The sequence below is a fragment of the Mastigoproctus giganteus genome, chromosome 6 (genome assembly GCF_048544385.1).
Source record: "Mastigoproctus giganteus isolate SK-2022 chromosome 6, ASM4854438v1, whole genome shotgun sequence".
Taxonomy (NCBI): domain Eukaryota; kingdom Metazoa; phylum Arthropoda; class Arachnida; order Uropygi; family Thelyphonidae; genus Mastigoproctus; species Mastigoproctus giganteus.
The window spans coordinates 107,585,792-107,603,504 of NC_143580.1; the positions used below are offsets into that span (position 1 = coordinate 107,585,792).

The 17,713-nt window shown below is 36.2% G+C and overlaps 1 protein-coding gene across 1 annotated transcript in view; it reads left to right on the top strand.

Annotated features, from left to right (window-relative positions):
* LOC150084499 (homeobox protein Dlx6a-like) overlaps nt 1-17,713 on the top strand; it is a 73,546-nt gene that overhangs the window by 3,523 nt on the left and 52,310 nt on the right. The window contains exon 2 of the mRNA XM_090376099.1: nt 537-718. Coding sequence (XP_090232225.1) covers nt 537-718 — 182 coding nt within the window. The remainder of the gene's footprint in view (nt 1-536; nt 719-17,713) is intronic.

A 17,713-nucleotide genomic window follows, 5' to 3' on the forward strand; every position in this document is an offset into this window, starting at 1 on the left:
GAGAAGGCGAAGATGTTGTTCACTAATTGTGAATATATTTAACAGTTTCCATACCGGGTTGGTAGAATTCTCTTTTACCTTCATTCTATGTTATTTTTTATTACTGCCTTTGATAAGCTATGTATTTAATGTTATTAAGGAGAGTAAAGCACGCGTATTCTATGATTTAATTAAGCAATATTTAGAGATTAACCGAGCAACTTTAAAAACAATAATTCTCCAACTTGTGTATCTGCTGAGCGAGAGAAAATTCACGACTGTTGTAAATAATGTTATTTTTGAATGGACACGATTATTTTAACAGTATAATAAATCAATGCTGCTGTTCAATTATCTCTGATTACTAGAACTTGCACTATTGGTTAATTGCAGCTTCTAGTAGTCATCTTACAATACAGCAGCGCGTTTTAATAATTTGGTATATTTAAGTGTAGTGAACTCTGTCAATAATAAGTACGTTTTCTGAAGGAGTAGCTGGATAACTTTAAAGTGTTAGTATTAGATTCAATTGTTCTGAAAGTTGGTATGTATTTCAGACAAATCACAGCTGGAGGAGACGCTAAGGGTGAACGGCAAGGGCAAGAAGATGAGGAAACCTCGGACCATATATTCCAGTCTTCAATTACAGCAGCTAAATAGGAGGTTTCAACGGACTCAGTACCTAGCGTTGCCCGAACGTGCGGAACTAGCCGCCTCCCTTGGTCTGACGCAAACACAGGTAAGCTACAGACCTCATCCTGTTCTTTACAACACAATGGCTGTCAGCGGTTTGACTAGTCTCTTTCTTTTTCTTTCTCTCTATCTCTATCTTAGTTACTCGCGCACACTCTTCTTCTCCTTCTGTCTCTCTGTCTCGTGAGTCTAGTGATCTAGTGAGTGCTTGGAAAGTGCACATCATGCACACAGTCCATTGTTGATTGTAGCGGGATATGCAAGCACTGTTCGCTTTCTCGGCAATCAGCAATACACAAAAGAAGCTCGGTGAATGGGTTGAAAGGGAGTTGTAAAGTAAAAACACCACACACTCAAATAAGGTTAGTGGTAACAAACAATTACACTGTATCAACTACACGAAGTATTTATCATCCGACTCTATTAGCACAGTTGACCCATTACATAATGCTTTTTATTAGTTTGTCATTTCGTGTTTGTTATCTAGGAATGTTCAATTTAGATTTCTTTTTTTTTTTTCATTATCAACTAATGTCTTGGTTTTTTTATTAAAAAGAAGACATAAAGACTAACTAAAAGACATAAAACTATTTAGGGATCCACACTTTAAAAAAAAAAAAAAAAGCGCCACGATCATTGTCACATGCCCTCGGGTAATCCTCATTTTTAATAACAAATAATACACGAAGATTAAAATATATAAAAGTAAAAGTGGTGAACGTAATTCGAATATTTTTTTTCCATAATATTTATATCAGAAACCTAAAATGAATCCATTTTATTAAAATAAAAGAGTCAATAACATTTCGTATAATCCGAATTCAGATACAACACTCAGCAGCCCACTGAAATCTGGAGAATTATTAAGTAACACAACAAACTCCACTTCCTGTGGAGAGCAAAAAACAGACTCGCATTTAGTGATAGAAAACAGATAATTATAATAAGCTTTCAAAACAATAAAGGTATATGAAAAACACTGCGGTCATGTGTTCCAACTTGGCGGTACTTCTGCACACGCGTTTGATTTGACCATGGTTCAAGCTCACGCGACTGCTAAAAAGGCAAATGTTCTTGTATTCTCTTTCTCATAACTCTTTTGCCACTGTGTCACCGTTCAGGATTATAAACAGAAAATTTATTTATTAAAGTGAAACAGTATTTCTCTTTCTATAACGTATCTACAGAGATATTATGCTTCTAACTTCTTTTCCTTTTAAACCGTGTGTACTGCAACCTACCTAATACACACAGACTACATGGTACATAGCGAAGATGAACCAAATGTGCATAACTTCGGTTCTATTCTTTGTTTTGATTCATATTTTTTAAATCTCTTTCTATTATATATACATTAAACTGTTAAAATAAGAAGGATAAACGCAGGATAATGAATCCCATAATTCCATTCGTTCTGCATCTGGTTAGTACGTGAATGAACTTGACATCCGTTACTTCCCATCAAGAGTGCACCTGTTTCCTATATTAATATATGGAAATTGTCACGTGTTATTCATTTGAAAAAAGTTTCAATTCTCAGTTTGGCCACCTGTAGTTGTATGCTTATCTTCTGTCTAAAAGAAAATGTACCTTGGGGCATACCCAAGATTGAAAACGCTTTCGATTATAGCCACTAAACTAACAAAATCGATCAAAAAGTCATAATTTGAAACCTGTTATGAGCTCTGTAAACCGCATACCCAGTCGCCTCTCTCTTGGTATACAAAAATCTGTGACTTAGGTAAATGTTTTGTATACGATTTACAATTCACTTGCTAATTTAAAAAAAAAAAGGAACTGGTGGGGAGAAAGAAAAGAAAACGTGAAATGTATGGGCATAATTACGGTGGATAGTCGGGGGAACATGCTTTTCTGGAGCTGTAGGTTCGATTTGAATCAGTAACCCGAAATTCTTTTAGAATGATGGGTAACGCTACATATTGCTTTATTGATCCTCCTGAGTGGCTGTGGTCATGTCCCCAAGTAAATCTTATGCAGTGCAATAGTAAAAATAAGATTCAGTGCATTGTACGGCTGTGAAAAATACATGGTTATCACTCTGGACAAAGTTCGGAACCTGAACATGCACGTGTTTCACAGGTCCACAGCTTTTCTAAAAAGCTCAGATCAGTAACACGAAATCCCAAAATGTTAATACGCCAAGAACAAACTTAAAAGCCGTTTTAATTGTCTTGGTTATCACCACTGCTTCTTAATGACCAAATGCCAGTGATAGATATATATTCTGCGATTAAGTTACACGCGTTGTTGTTGTAATCTACCCATATAAATTACAATTTTACTCAGATAAATCATTTGACCATGTAGTCATCCGGGAGTATAAACAGAAAATTTATTTATATTTACAGCATCTAAGAAGGAATTTGTAATGCGAGTTAGTGATATAAAGAAGGCAACTATATGTGTATTGACGCAAAAAACATATCCACTGTAAAACTGTGCTCTTCGGTAGATATAACTTTAAAGCTTAGAAATGAGCGGTACCTGTAGACGAACCTCGTTATCTTTTGGTTGCAGAATAGCCCCAATGCACAAAATGCCACAATCCGCATATTCGAAGGCTGGTTTAAACTGCAGTTCACACAATACGAAGCAAGTTGCAAGACGTATATTCGTACAAATATAATTTAATGAAGTTTGTATGAAATCTATGGTCGAGTCGATATGCCTTTCTAAAATCCAGCATTCAATGACCTAACTCCGAGAGTTATCTGTTTGGAGAAACTTTTCCAAGTTGGTTCGTTATTTGTGAATTGACCTTAGTTCAAATGTTATCATGTATTTGTTGATTACATTGATGATTGTAATGTCAGACAATCTTGTTCGCAGAGAGTCGTTTTAGCAAGGGCACTCTTTCTGGACTCCATTGCAAGTTTTTGAAATGAGGATTTCGGAAAATCCTTTAAATAATGGAATACTTCGCGTTTTAAAATATTTCATTCGTAATTTTATGGCAACCGTTCGGCCCTTTCTTAGTTTTTATTCTAAATAAGGGGAAGGATCATCTTAATATTTGGAGATGGGGTGGAATCTGCCTTTTTTTTTTTTTTTTTTTTTTTTTAATTGTTATAATTTCACCAGTTAACGTTATGGTCAAGCCATATCTTTTGAAATTTCCACGATTTTTTTTGCTTTTTGTGTGGTAGACCAAATTTGGAAGGTGAAGGGATCCAATTTAAAAAGAGACTAAACTCATTCTAACGAAATCACAAAAGCATAGACCATGTGTATTATACATTAAATATCCACTACTGTCGACGCTTTTCTCCAAAAGTGAAGCAATAAAGAAAAGTCGGACCTCTAATAGAGTACTGGATAGTGTTACATTTAATATTTTGGTGTTCACTTGAATTAAGTTAAATTTTTTTCATTAAAATCTACAATAAACCACAATTAAAAACTTCATATACGTAAATAGGAGCAGTCGTCGGATGATAAAATACGACAAGTTGCACTTTCCACCCAATAAGTTTTGCACTACTGCTGCTTCTTTGGCTTGATCGCAAGCCCAGGGAAAGCTTTGAAGCTTGTGCTCCCTAAAAGATATGATAGGATCTAAAACCGAACACACAATTTTGAATTAATTAATGATATACCGGACAATAAGTATCAAATATGAAACAGCCAATCGCGCTAATAGGATTGTAATTCTTTTCTCACTTCTGCATACCCTCCGTTGTCTTCTCCAATCCTGGTGGTTAAGCGAAGGCAAAGTATAAGTATAGTTTGAGTGACCGTGGTTCAAGCTCACATGATTACTAAATACATTGTTTTTGTTTTTTGTACTCTCTCTGGCCTTATTTGGTCATACCGTAGTAAAAACAGAAAATTTATTTATTTATTATCATTATATATTTTTTTAATATCTTGAGAACGCCAGTATCATTTATTGCTGAAAGCAGTAGCCTCCCCGCCCTCTCTCAGGAATGGGAAATAAGGCCGCAGTGCATTTTACTAGCTCATCATAGACAATAGGGATGAAACTTTTTTGAAGATTGGTTGAGGTGATTCGTACGTACCGTTGCACCCTCACTCTCTAAGTGTTGGCCGCAGACTAAACACACTGAGGTGGCATCATCGTATATTACAACGAAGTATGGCTGAGTACCTGAATTAAGGCGAAATGAGAATCTCATCCCGATAATCGCGACTCGTCAAATTCCCACTCATGAAGGTCTGGAGACCAGCGTGACCATTGATGGTGATGCCTGCCCACATCATCAAACCACCGCCTCCACATCTGTCCCTCTCCACGATGTTGCATGAGTCATGGATACTTCTCTCTTTCGCTATTGAAGGCCTGTTAAGAACTCGTTTGTAAAGTGAATCTCGATTGATTTGTGAAAAGCCCGTCACTGCATCTGTTGCCATCTCAGGTCAGCTCTCCTCGGTTTTAGTTCAGTTGGGCTCTTATTTGAGCTGACATTAAGGACCGGTAAGCCGCATTCTTAAAGGTGTGTTTTTTGCAACTTCCCTGGATTCCGGAAAGTTCCTATGTCTCGAGTCACCTTAAAAAGAGTACTTTAGTGTCAGAAAAAAGTTTAAATCCAAGATTATACGCAGTATAGCTGCCATAAATGACAAAAATTCGTCTACAAGCTAGACAGCTCGCAGATCGTGACACACTTTTGACTTTTTATTGTAGAGAATTGTTTCTTTCTTATCACTCTCCTGGCAACATCTAGCTACCATACCATCCTGCTTTTGTCTACTTATTCCCGTTTTTCAAGTATACTCCATCTTAGATAATATTCATTGACATTTTGAAAAATTTTTGTGTGGTATACTGGACAGTCGTTTGTACTCCAGAAACACTTTTATTTGGTATAATATTCTGTATATTTTTGAATCGGATATACGCAATATATTATTTATATGCGCCATATTTGTTTATTTAACTGGTTATGGAGTTAGCCGCAAAATTTGATTTGTTGCTTTTTACAACGGGATATTTTACTATAAGTGTCACGTGGTGAGGTTGGATATCTCAAAATGTGTGATACTGTTGTAAAGTCATTGAACCTTGCAGTACCATTAACAAAGTTCAAATTTTTGAAACTGAAAACTTAAATACGTGATTCTTTGCAAACCAAGTAAACCTTTAGAAACCAAATTAGGTCTGAAGAAAAATTAAAGAAATAAATATATATAAAACACTGTCTATAATTACTTTCTTAAAAGTAAATATTATACTAGACAAAAGCTGGTAGAACTGAAATAGCTGTTAGGGATCGAAAACAGCGACCTTAAACTGACAGCAAAATAATAGTTGAGGCACGACATCAGAGTTGAGATAAGGTTCCGAACATTACTCGATTCTTTCGAGGGTAAAGCAAGGATGCTTGCCTAATCTAAGAATAGGCGAAAGAAGTTTACTTAATAGGATGTGGTGCCCATATGGCAAATATGTTCATAGACAGGCTGTGAGGGTAAACATGCATTCTGTTTCTTAACACGTGCTGCTTAAACTTGTTTTGAGTATTAATACAACTAAAAGTGATTAAAATAATTCGTGACGAAACGTCTGTTCGCTCCTCCCATGCCTGGGGTTTAATGTTACGAAGGGCTACCGTGTCCCTCACCCAGTTTTCACAGGGTAATCGAAAAAGCTAACAACATCGACACATCGTGACAGCTTTTCAAATATTTACTGTGCGTAGATCGGCGATTTCAGTTTCGAAAAATCAATTACAATTAAGTGAAACGAAAAGGAATTTCGTTTTTGAACCCGTCTATGTGATGTGTATATTGGTCGTATAGGGTCGAAATCCTCTTTTAAATGAAAGCGTTGGAATCCGTTGGTGAATTCGGTCTTGTTTTTATGGCACCAAGAGGATTCTAAACCAAGAAATGAAGACCCACGATCCCCTCCCTACACGGCAGAATGCTCTTATAATCGCGAAATATTAATTGGTAGAAACCCCTCCTTCAAAATTCTATAGACTCGGGACATGCGTCTCCGCTGTATCTTTTTTCTTATCCTGTCTGATGCTCTCCCTGATAATTAGGACTAACAACAGTGTAACTAACGGGGATGGTATCAGCATAGACAAAACAATAGGGGGTTCATTTGGAGTGTGAAGTGCCAGTTTCTTAATTGTAATGACAAGATTTCAGATAGAGTTGCAGAGGTATTTATTATTGTAATAACAATGTCTCAGATAACATTAGAATCATGTCTGACCGCTGCCCACTCTTCGAGAGTGTAGAAACTTCCCACCATTATGAATGGGGGAAGTTTTACTCTCGCTTGTGGCATGCACAGCTTGCTTTGTGTTCGAGGTGTCATGAGAATTCAACTGATGATCGATCATAAAATTTCCTGGCCTCATCTGTACAAAGACGCCAATTTAGGTCTCCTAAGGTTTCAGTTGGCCATTAAAATGTGTTAGCGGTCATCTTTCGCGTGCATTGTCCTCGGGACAGGGGTAGGTGTCCCCTGCTGTTCCTTTCCACTCTCTGTCCACATGGATGACATGTTGCTTTACGGTTGTTTCTGGCTGCACGCTCACTTTAGACACCTACTTGCACACAGTAAACAAATGCAGCGTTCCAGGGTTACGTCTTTTTTCGGCGCGTGTTTGTTCATGCTTAGATAAAGGCGCGAGAATTACTTCGTAAGCCGTAGATTCTTGTAAGTACTGATGCGGAAGTTTACCTGATGGTCTTTGCTTATCTTGAGGGATTGTATCCTTAATAGTGTTAAATGAAATTAAGTGGTTGCGCTATGTTACTTAGATATATCACACGTTTTTAATAAAAAAAAAAGTTTGGTTCCTTCCACACTCCCTTTCCTTTCCGTTTTATCACAGGGAAGGGGAAGTACGTTTTGATTTGTGATATTGAATTGCTTCTTGAATTTGTATTTTTATTTCTATAATATTTTGATCATTTTATTTATTGATTTAGTAACTTATTAGAGATAGATCTGGCAACCATTAAATGTTTTCTTCCGGGTCATCATCTATTTTAAAATGTTACGGTATCAACACCAAAAGTAATGTTCCTTTTCCTCTTGTAAAGTGACAAAAGATTAGCACAAAATATAGGTTAAAATTCAATCTGTTGACGAATAAATGGCATCAAGAAACAGCAATGGGGGAATATTCCACAGTAATTATTCAGCAACATATGATGTAAATTATTTCGTATTGTATAACGTCAATTATTGACTGATAATTTGCGTTTCCTGAATACATCGCCATGAGGCATATTCAACAACTATCTCAGCATATATAAGAACTCACTTTCCACTAGTTGGTCAAATATTTATATATTTCAGAATCGACGTTCATGGATTATAAAACTTTCTTCTTAAAGGCTTCTTTTAGTGAAAGTGTATATAAAAGATAACTGTCTTGATATTTACACGCTTTTAACTTGCAGGTCAAGAAACAGTTCAAAAAACAATGGGTGTTTAATTAAATTTCTTATAAATAACCAATAAGCCTTCGGTATACTTTTTGTCGAATTATGACCTAATACTAAACAGCCATTAACAATCAATAACTATCACTCGACTGTTTCATTCTAACTACCACTGAGATTCATGCAAACTTAACGACTCCTGCAATACAAATAACTGGAGCTGATTTTATCTGAACAAACCAAAAGATGTTCCTATCATCCTTTAATGAAATTAAATATAAATGCACAATATCAGCCACTCAAACAGGTAGAGTTCTTTCTCTGTGATAACCGATTCGCTCCAAGGCTGGAAAATTATTGTGGACACTAGACATTTCACAAATTTATTAGTGTTGCTGAAATTATCACCAGCGATTCATATTTCGAAATGACATAGAACCTAAACATACGCCAGTATGATGCTCGCTCAATATAAAAATAAAACCAATTGCGAAAGTCGGTAGCAGGGTTGTATAAGTACACATGCTTTGAGTGACGGGAGTTCAAGCCCTTGACTACTAAATATGGTGCTGTTTCTCGTGTTCTCTGTTATTGTGAACTCCTCTGACCGCGTGGTCGTCCCACAGTATAAACAGAAATTTTATTTAAAAAAAAGAATACAAAAATCTTAGAAGTGTTGACTTCCCCCTTTTTATTATGAAGACTGAAGTGCAAGCCTATGAACAAACAGCATTACAGAAGAGAGATGCTTCTCTACCTTTGTATTTCACTTTTGTATTTCAAAGATTTCTGGTTACAACTTTCGATCAATAACTTAACTTCAGTACGAAACCATAATTTCAGCAATCACGTGTAGTCAAAGTGAATAAGCAGCAAAAAACACTGCCATTTAACAGTAAATTTATATAATTAGTGACTACAAGTCGTAATGTACTTTGGGAACACTTTCTCTACACGTGACAATGAAGGACTGTAGCCGTGTTTCGCTAAATATAGATTGGGTTGATTAATGGTGATCGATGCCTTCTAATACGTAATATCCAGATCACATGTTACTGTTGATTTGGCTCGTTTTCGTGATCAAATTAGACAAGCATACAGAATTAGTCAACGCCGGAAGTTTTCCCTCCACCGAAGGATTTCGGATGTACTCAGTATAGCAGGATGCAGATAGTTAAACGAAATTTGATAATTCTTGTAAAATTAATTTTTAACACAACAGAAATGCTAACTAGAGAATCTTGTATTTTCTCGTTAGCATTTCAAAGAGAAAATAACGTGCAATGAGAAAATAAGCCATTTTTATTCTGATGAGTTGTCCACTGAGATCTTTCTATGGTTCTTATTTTCATATCTCCATATCTACTCCTTCAACCCTTTAGCAATTTTGCAGGATTAATCGGTTTCCAGGTAATTAAGATCAGTTTAATTGTCTCATATCTCAGCTATCTTAACAGCATCTACATGCATTTCGTATGGGGATAGAATTTCTTATGGACAAGCATAACACGCAAAGATTTCTGAAGAAACTTTACAGCTATCACCTTGAAAGCGAAAAATCATTGCTGAACTGCACCTGAAGAAGCCACGAAACTAATTAACATTCTCAACGAAATGTAGCCTGGTATAAACAATCCTAAAAATGTCTTCTAGGATAATTTAGAACTGCTCGCTAGAGTAATAATCGTGACTGCGAGTCAACAAGTACCCACAGAGATGGCTTCTTTCACCTAAATGCACCTTTCTGACTAATTTAAAGTGATTTTGTCACCTTCCCCAGCACTGGGAAGGTGGAGACAGTTGTAGCTATTAGGCTTCTTTGTTAAACTATACCCAAGGTCGTTGACGGACGGGTATACCACGACTTCCTAACCCTCTGAGGTATTTCTAATGATGCTCCTCGTGGGGATAATGGCACGTTCCGGCAGTCATTAGTGCAATTAAGGAAATTATTACAAAATTTACATGAAATTTAGTCGGCGCATAGAAAACTGTCTGAAGACGGAAGAAGGCCAAGAGTGTAATGATGCTCAGTCTGAAAACATGACCACTCCAGTTTTTCTTATTAAATAAATTACAAACGGAACTTGAGTTATTTATTCAAAAGCCTGCCTTAGCAGATTAAGAGAAGACTACGGGGGACTTTTTACTTTCAGATCTATCGAGGTTACTAAGCGAGTTTATTAACCTTCGCAATTGCTACTGCGGTGTTTTCTAAACTACTTACCATTGTAATAAGCATTATAAATAGTCGCATTAAGCAGTTTAATTAAGAAAAAAGAACAGTATAAGAATCGGATATTTCTACAACTATGATGATATTTTCTGCTTTTAAAATCGTATGTACTCTGATCAGGTCATAGAATAATTCACTCCAATTGCAGAATGAGTAGGATTTTCATATTTATGTAATTGGTATGATTTAGGCAGCCCATAATTTAAAATTACAGGATTCAGTGTATGCTTTGTATTTTTACCAGTTGGCGTTTCGTGCGAAGACAACTGGTCTAGCATATAATACGCAAGCATAAGAAACATTGCAAATACGAGAATTCTGTTGTTTTGTCATTCGGTATGCGGTACGCAGTAACATCTCGACATAAAAGAAAATTATAATGTCTCAGTTATGTAGATTAAGATTTACAAAGGTAATAGAATACTGTAGCGAGTTCTGCATAAGAAAATGTAGTCTCTTTGTCTTTAGCCCCTTACATGCTACAGCGAAATGAACACGAACTAGTTCGTTTATTTCTCTACCGATATAAATAAACGAATTTCACTTTGTTTCACTAATTTTTTTATCTTTTTCATCTCATGTCTATTGCGGCATTGGTTTCTTGGAGAAATAAGGGAGCACGTTTGTCTGCGTTAAATTCTAAAGTATTTCAACAAGAGTTGAATATTTTAGCTGAATTGTTTTAGTTGAATTATTTTAAGTATTGGCAGTCGCGGTTAACATATGGCCACTATAGGAAAGGGGCCGAGATCAATTCCCTTGTGGACTGAAGAAACAGAACTTTCGCAAGCTTTATTTTATTTTATTTATTTATTTTTTTAAGTGTGGCCGAGTTAATCGGTTTCGGGCTAAAAGATTTTCTTCTTAGAAATTTGGATTTTTTTATTTCTTAAATAAGCGAACTGCCTTCAGAATATATGCATTTTATAGACATAATATAGTAACATCTTACACCCTTAGTTTCCTCTGTTGCTTGTTCCAAACAAGCAGCTCTAAGCAGATGGCAATCAAGTATCAATCCATGCCTAATATGAACAAACATATCTGAGAAATAAGTAACACGTTTCTCACAAAAATTACCCCGAAATCTTTCCGGTCACCACAATGAATTTAGAAAGCATGCACGATGATTATCAGAAAATAGAAGTATCCAGCCAAAGAATCCTCTCCTTCAGGATAGAAATGCTTTAATGATAACAATTTACTATTTTTGGAGTGGAGGGGATTAAGATTGAGTTTACATTTTGAAGTATAGTAATCTCTAATATCTACGAGCTTAGATTAAGCCCATTCGCATATAATACAAGTCAGTGGACTGCTTAAATTGGAATATCAAACTATAAACTATTTCGCATCGAAAATCAAAACTAAACTAACTCTAAACCATTTCTCCTTTCAAAATCCCGGTCAGAGATATCGAAGATGATTGAAGAAAATTAAACTTGTTCGTTTAGGTGGATAAATGTTTAAATTGAGATAGCAGATATCAAGACTACTTCGTTATGGATATAAGATTATATAGCATAAAAACAAACCTTAAATAATTTCATTTTTTCTTATTGCGTGAATATTTCATAGCAGTGGGGATGAGTGCAGAAGATAATACCGGAATATGCTTCTTTATCGTCCTTTTTTGGCTGCCTCTACAAACATAAAAAAAAAAATAAATAAATAAAATACTGTGGTGTTTTTGTATTCTCCCAATTTTGAAAACTCCTGTTTTATATGGTCACCCCTCGGTATAAGCTGCTTACATCATTAAATTTCGATTTCCTTACGTTTAGTTCTCCGGTTGCGCTCTCTCTTTGCAAACAGCATTCTGCCACACCTTCCGAAACTATTGGTAGATGTAGATTTTATTACCGGACATTCAAACTTAAATAACATCGAATCGCACTCGAAGTAGCTAAGCAGAGACAGCGAGTACACGAATGTCACACAATGCACAATGAACAGCGTGGTGTGCTCACTTTGTTTCGCTTCAAGATTAGGCCAGTAACGTGCAGTTAAGTGACAAATGAAATTCACGCGTGTCTGCGTCTCATCCTGTGGAAGAACACCATGCTTAAAAAGGAAAAAAAAAAAAAAAATAAAACAAAAATAACGGAAAAGCCCGTTGTGTAATTAGAGCGAGTCATTGTTACTGCAATGACACACTCAAGTCATGCATGCATCCCTTTCTTCATTTATTCTTAGTTGGAATGGAAAGTGGTTTCCTTTACAAAGAAGAAAGAGGGGGAAAAAGTAGCCAAACCTCAAATACTTGATTTTAGAAGATACTGATTTTTGTTTTGTTTTTTTTTAAATACGCAAATTATATCCTGTAGATTCCTTCTGTCTCTTCTCTTAATAAGCTCAGTTTCCTCCTTATTCAACACCATCCAATCACTTACCCCCGATCTCAGCGTCTAGATAAACCCACGTTTACTCTTTACCAATATAATTCTTTCTACCTTTAAACATTTTGCTATTTCTTTGAGTAGTGATTTTTAGATTTGAATTCACACAACAGTGGAGCTGTTCTGCAAATTTTTATCCGCGGTTTTACTTTTATTTATGCCCAAAATTTTCGATTATCAAGGAGTTGCCGAGATTAAAAACTTTCAAAATAAAATTCAGTGAATATTATATTATAATTTATTTGAAAGAATATCCCATCTATGACACCCGTTTTGGTGATAGTTTCCACTTCATCAGCGAGAACGCAGACACTTAACTTTAACGGTGACATGGAACACTTGATAAAAGAAATAGCTTTGTGAAAGGCGATAGATGGAGTTCGGAATTCTCTTTTTTTATGAAAACCCCATACACAAAAGGGATTAGAACCAATAGCACTTAGTACTGTGCGTGCGTTGAAGGTTGAGAAGATGAAAGAAGATTCGCATTAGACCTGCATTTCTGTACATTGTAATACAATAACTTACGATCATTTGAAAGATTCACGCAGAATGGAGAGAAACTGTTCCATCCGTTTTCTAATGGCTATCAGAGCTTTTACTCCCTTCAGCCAGTGCTGCTTATTTGAAAATATTTCGATACATGCCAGTTCGTTGATGATTGAAAGTTGGCTGTTTATGAGAGAACTGAAACCATGCTATAAAGAATTTTGTGTTTTTCTGAAGCTTGGGACAGTGATAAGACACGCAGCAGTTTCATTATTAAAACAATACATGAATTGATATTTTTACTCTCCTGTACCTTTACTAGTTACAGATATTACACGCTATCTAGAATTTTAAAGAAGACTTCCACTCTGCCAAGCCGTTCCATATTCATTCGAAGAAGAAAGATTCAAGTTTCGTGTCAGTTAGCGGTATAGGAAATATTTTATGTACACATAAACGAATCAAAACAACGAACTGGACTTACGCAGGCATATTACATAAGCAGCTTCTGTAATAAAATAAAAGTTATTTCCTAACCTTATCTGTATCAGGTTAGTATGACTGGAAAAGTAATTCGTCACTCGAACAATTTGTTACTGCGTTATATAACTGTTCGACTGGTAAACTGCTCACAAACTACTCATGGCGTCTACTAGGAAAAAAATAATAATAGGGCCTAATGAAAAACAAAAAAAAAAAAAAAAGTGTTCTGTTCATTACTGCAATATCTAAAACTGATTCTAGAAAACTGTTGGCAATCCTTTGGGCGGTAAGGAGCGCAGTACTTTTCCGAGTAAGCCCTGCCGAAGGTAATGTGGGACGGTTTCACAAAGCGAGCTGCCGAGTGACAAATACTAGGTGGTACTACGCCACGGATATTTGCGAAGTTAGCGTGGGTCGCTCTGCTGCTGCGGGTACATTTTGGACTGGTGCCCGTAACCCGGGGCGCCGCCGTCAGTTGCATGATTAAAACAACATAAACCGATTCCATGCGGTGGTAAATATTGTTTAAGAGCACTGGTGTCAAACGTAATATGTCAAAAGAGAACTGCTGGGGGCTTCCCTGGAGAGTTATGACATTATTCTGATCTCCCAAAGGTGCCTATCAACTTCCTAAGGTTGTAGACTAGCGATGACACGCAGCGCGTTTGTAGGAGGCTGCTGTGTAAGTCAAAAGAGCTTTAATGTAGATGATAAATGTCTGAAGGAATGAAAACTGTAAGGACTGCAGATGTCTTACTTCCTACGACTATTGAGATTTCGAGATTCTGTCACGATTTGTACTTTAACTGTGACGAGGTAATTGTCTAGTAAATTCACGTTAAAATGATTTTAAATATAAAATTTCAGATCAGAATGTTGAAAACAGATCTTCGTTTGACGAAATAAGCCATAGATTTTTATCAAAGGCAACACCAAGGAGACTGTACTTTTTGCGAACTCAATGGTAGACCCTATACAAATTCCTGAGAGGCTCATGTTCGTTAAATGATTTAAAAATCCTGCGCTTTCCTTAAAATTATCCTTAAAAGTATCTTAAAAAAAAGTGCTGAGTTCTTTTAATTTTACTTTATAAGTTAAGAATTTACTTTCCAGGATCATTTTAAATTCTCGTAATCAGAAGGTCCAGTCATTTTTATGATTAGAATCTGTGATCAATTTTTACAATTAATTATATTAGATTTTGTGCAACGCTGTCCTGTTTCTTTCATTGCAAACTCCCAACCCCATTCAACGTAATTTCGAATTTATATCTGTGAGATGTCTTAAAGTCAATTTTCCTCTCCCAACACATCAACCAGTTTTATGTATACTGTATTAATTTTTATAAAATTGTTAAAACTGATTTGATCACAAAACACGAATCTTGAGTCTCGTTCACAGATTCAGCTGATGAGAACAATGCAATTCTGGTCATAAATGTTTAACACTGAACCGTTAAATAGTTACTACACTGTATTCGTAGATCAGAGAATCTCAAATTAACTCGCACTTGGCTTTCTTAAGTGCTACACAAAATAACAAATATTTACCAAAAGGAGGCAGTTTCTAAAGAGCTTCTGCATGTATCCATTTTGCAATATACTTGTAACACTACTAATGTTTACCTTTTTTTTTTCCTTTTTTGATTGAAGTGTGCATTAGGGAAGAACCACAGTGATTGCTCTCGTGATTTTGTCAATGCAAAGAGACACAACTGTGCTTTTAAATGACTGTTTGTGTAAGGTTTTTTTTTTTTTTTTTTTTTCCTGTAAATATTGTGATGGTAGCGTATTGCATATCTAGAAGGCAGCAATCTTGGATTCGTTCGTTATTATAACTATCGATAAGGCTGCACTGATTTTGAATCACTTTGAAAGGTCAATTTTTTCTCTCTCTCTCTTCTTTCCCCCTTTATGCATGCTTGAAATTAAAAAAAAGTAATGTCTTTATTGATTTTCTGTGTCATGCTGCAAAAGAATTACACTCACTGCATAGTCTAATGTAAAGCAGTGTCCCTCGACTATTCTGATGTGGAGGAAGGGAGGGGTGATCGCCCACTGAAATATCACTGTTTCCGCTTGCTCCCCACCAAAAGCAATTTATGTATTTTGCTTATATAGATTAGAAATATAGATGTCATGATAGCTGGGCAGACCCTGGTAAAACTGAAGGACGTAGAGCATTGATTTTCTTTTGCTGTTGTCTCATAATTTATAAACTGGGGAAGGCTGTCTTTTTATGCCATGTAAGCCGAGTTATGATGTATGAAGAAAACGCATGCATAGCGAGGAAGGATGATTTAAACAGTTCCCGTTTTATGGTGAAAACTGCGTCAGCAGTTTTAGTGTATTAACAAAGACATCTCTGGCCTTCACCACAGTTCGACGAACAGTATGAAATCATAGTTGGCACAGGAATAAAAATCCAAAAGAAACAAGCAATCTATCAGCTCTGAAAACCTCAAAATCATTCAGTTAAGCAGTCAGAAGTTCTAAAGAAGTCAAAAATGGCCGAATTCTTCACCTAATAAACAATCTTCTTTAAACCACACGTATCTTCACTGCTCATTCGGCAAGTTTTAAGGTCACAGAAAATATTCTCAGGAATTTTTCACCCCTGCGTTCCCCTCAAGACGTATTAGTATCATTTGAAACCGTAGCCACGCCTTAATTTTAAATTTAACTATAAAAATTCTTGCGCACAGCATTATTTTTAAGGGTCTTAGACAGTTTAGCCAGAGAGAGAGAGAAAGACTTTCCCCTTCTTTAATTTATCTTTGTCGTCTAGTTTGATTTTTATGATTCGCCTTCCGGTGGCCAAGCTGCCGTAGCTCTGCCTGATGGCAAATAGCCGCATTACGACTTTTAGCTAACGTATTCTTTGTCACGCAACAATGAGACGACTGGAGACGTGTACTTACTGACTCCACCGTAATGGACTCAGCCCACGGAGGAGTGGTGGATTGTTTTCTAGAAGTTGACGAACAACGGAAACCACACTGTGTATAAAAAAATAAAGGAAAAAATGCCTCTGCCAAATAAACGGTGATGACATCGACCATGGACACATTTCTGTTTCCATTATAAGCATGCTACTCCGACATGAATAATAAACAGTTGAAATATACAATCAATACGGCAGGTGCTATTTGCTACGTAACTTTAAACCACACTACAAGTGTTTGGTCTGATTTTGTGTTGTAATTATTTATTCTATTTGAGATTGCTCGCAAAGTCATCATAGGTCTCACAGCTGATCTGCACCTGCGCCTTTAAGCAAGATCCTTAGAAGCGCCCATATGAGGGGTGGTGAATTCCACAATTTCCGTAATGTCAGTTGCTAGCGGAACTCTTTTGATTTAACTGCAAACTGTTTATCGTACGTTGTGCCTCAGAGTGCTGACGAAAAAGTTTTATGTCACCAATGAATACCCTGACAACGAAGGAAACAAAGATGCCCAGGATGTTCGTTCACGGGATGCCTATAAAACGTACTTGTCAAACTTATAGGCTAAAATTGTGTTCAGTTTCCTCATTTCCAGTGAACTGTATTTTTATCGTAAAACAACACTGCCTACTGTGACAGTAAGTTATATCGGTGGCAACGCTCAGTGCCGTTGACAGTATCACGAGAATTCAGTATGACATGATTCGAAGGTTGCTTAATAGAATAACTGACAAACTGGGGCATCAGAAAACATTTTCCAGTTCGTCGAGAATTTTTTCAAATGCAGGAATAAACGTAGTCCAAGAAATTTAGATTAAAAATTCAGAACTCAAAGATATTTGCATATTTTATATGTTGAAATATGTTGTGGTGTATGCGATGTTTAGCTGGAATGGTGTTGTTGCAAATAAAAAAAAAAAGAAAAAACTTTGCGGTCAACACTGTTTCCCAATAACAGAAAGTGAGACGTTCACAGTTCTTAAACTGAAAACAAAAACTTCTAAATGAATGTGAAGACTCGTTTTCCATCAAGAAGAATATCTTGTCTTGGTATTCTTTGGGGTTTTATGAAAATCACGTTTATCTTCATCAGTCATAG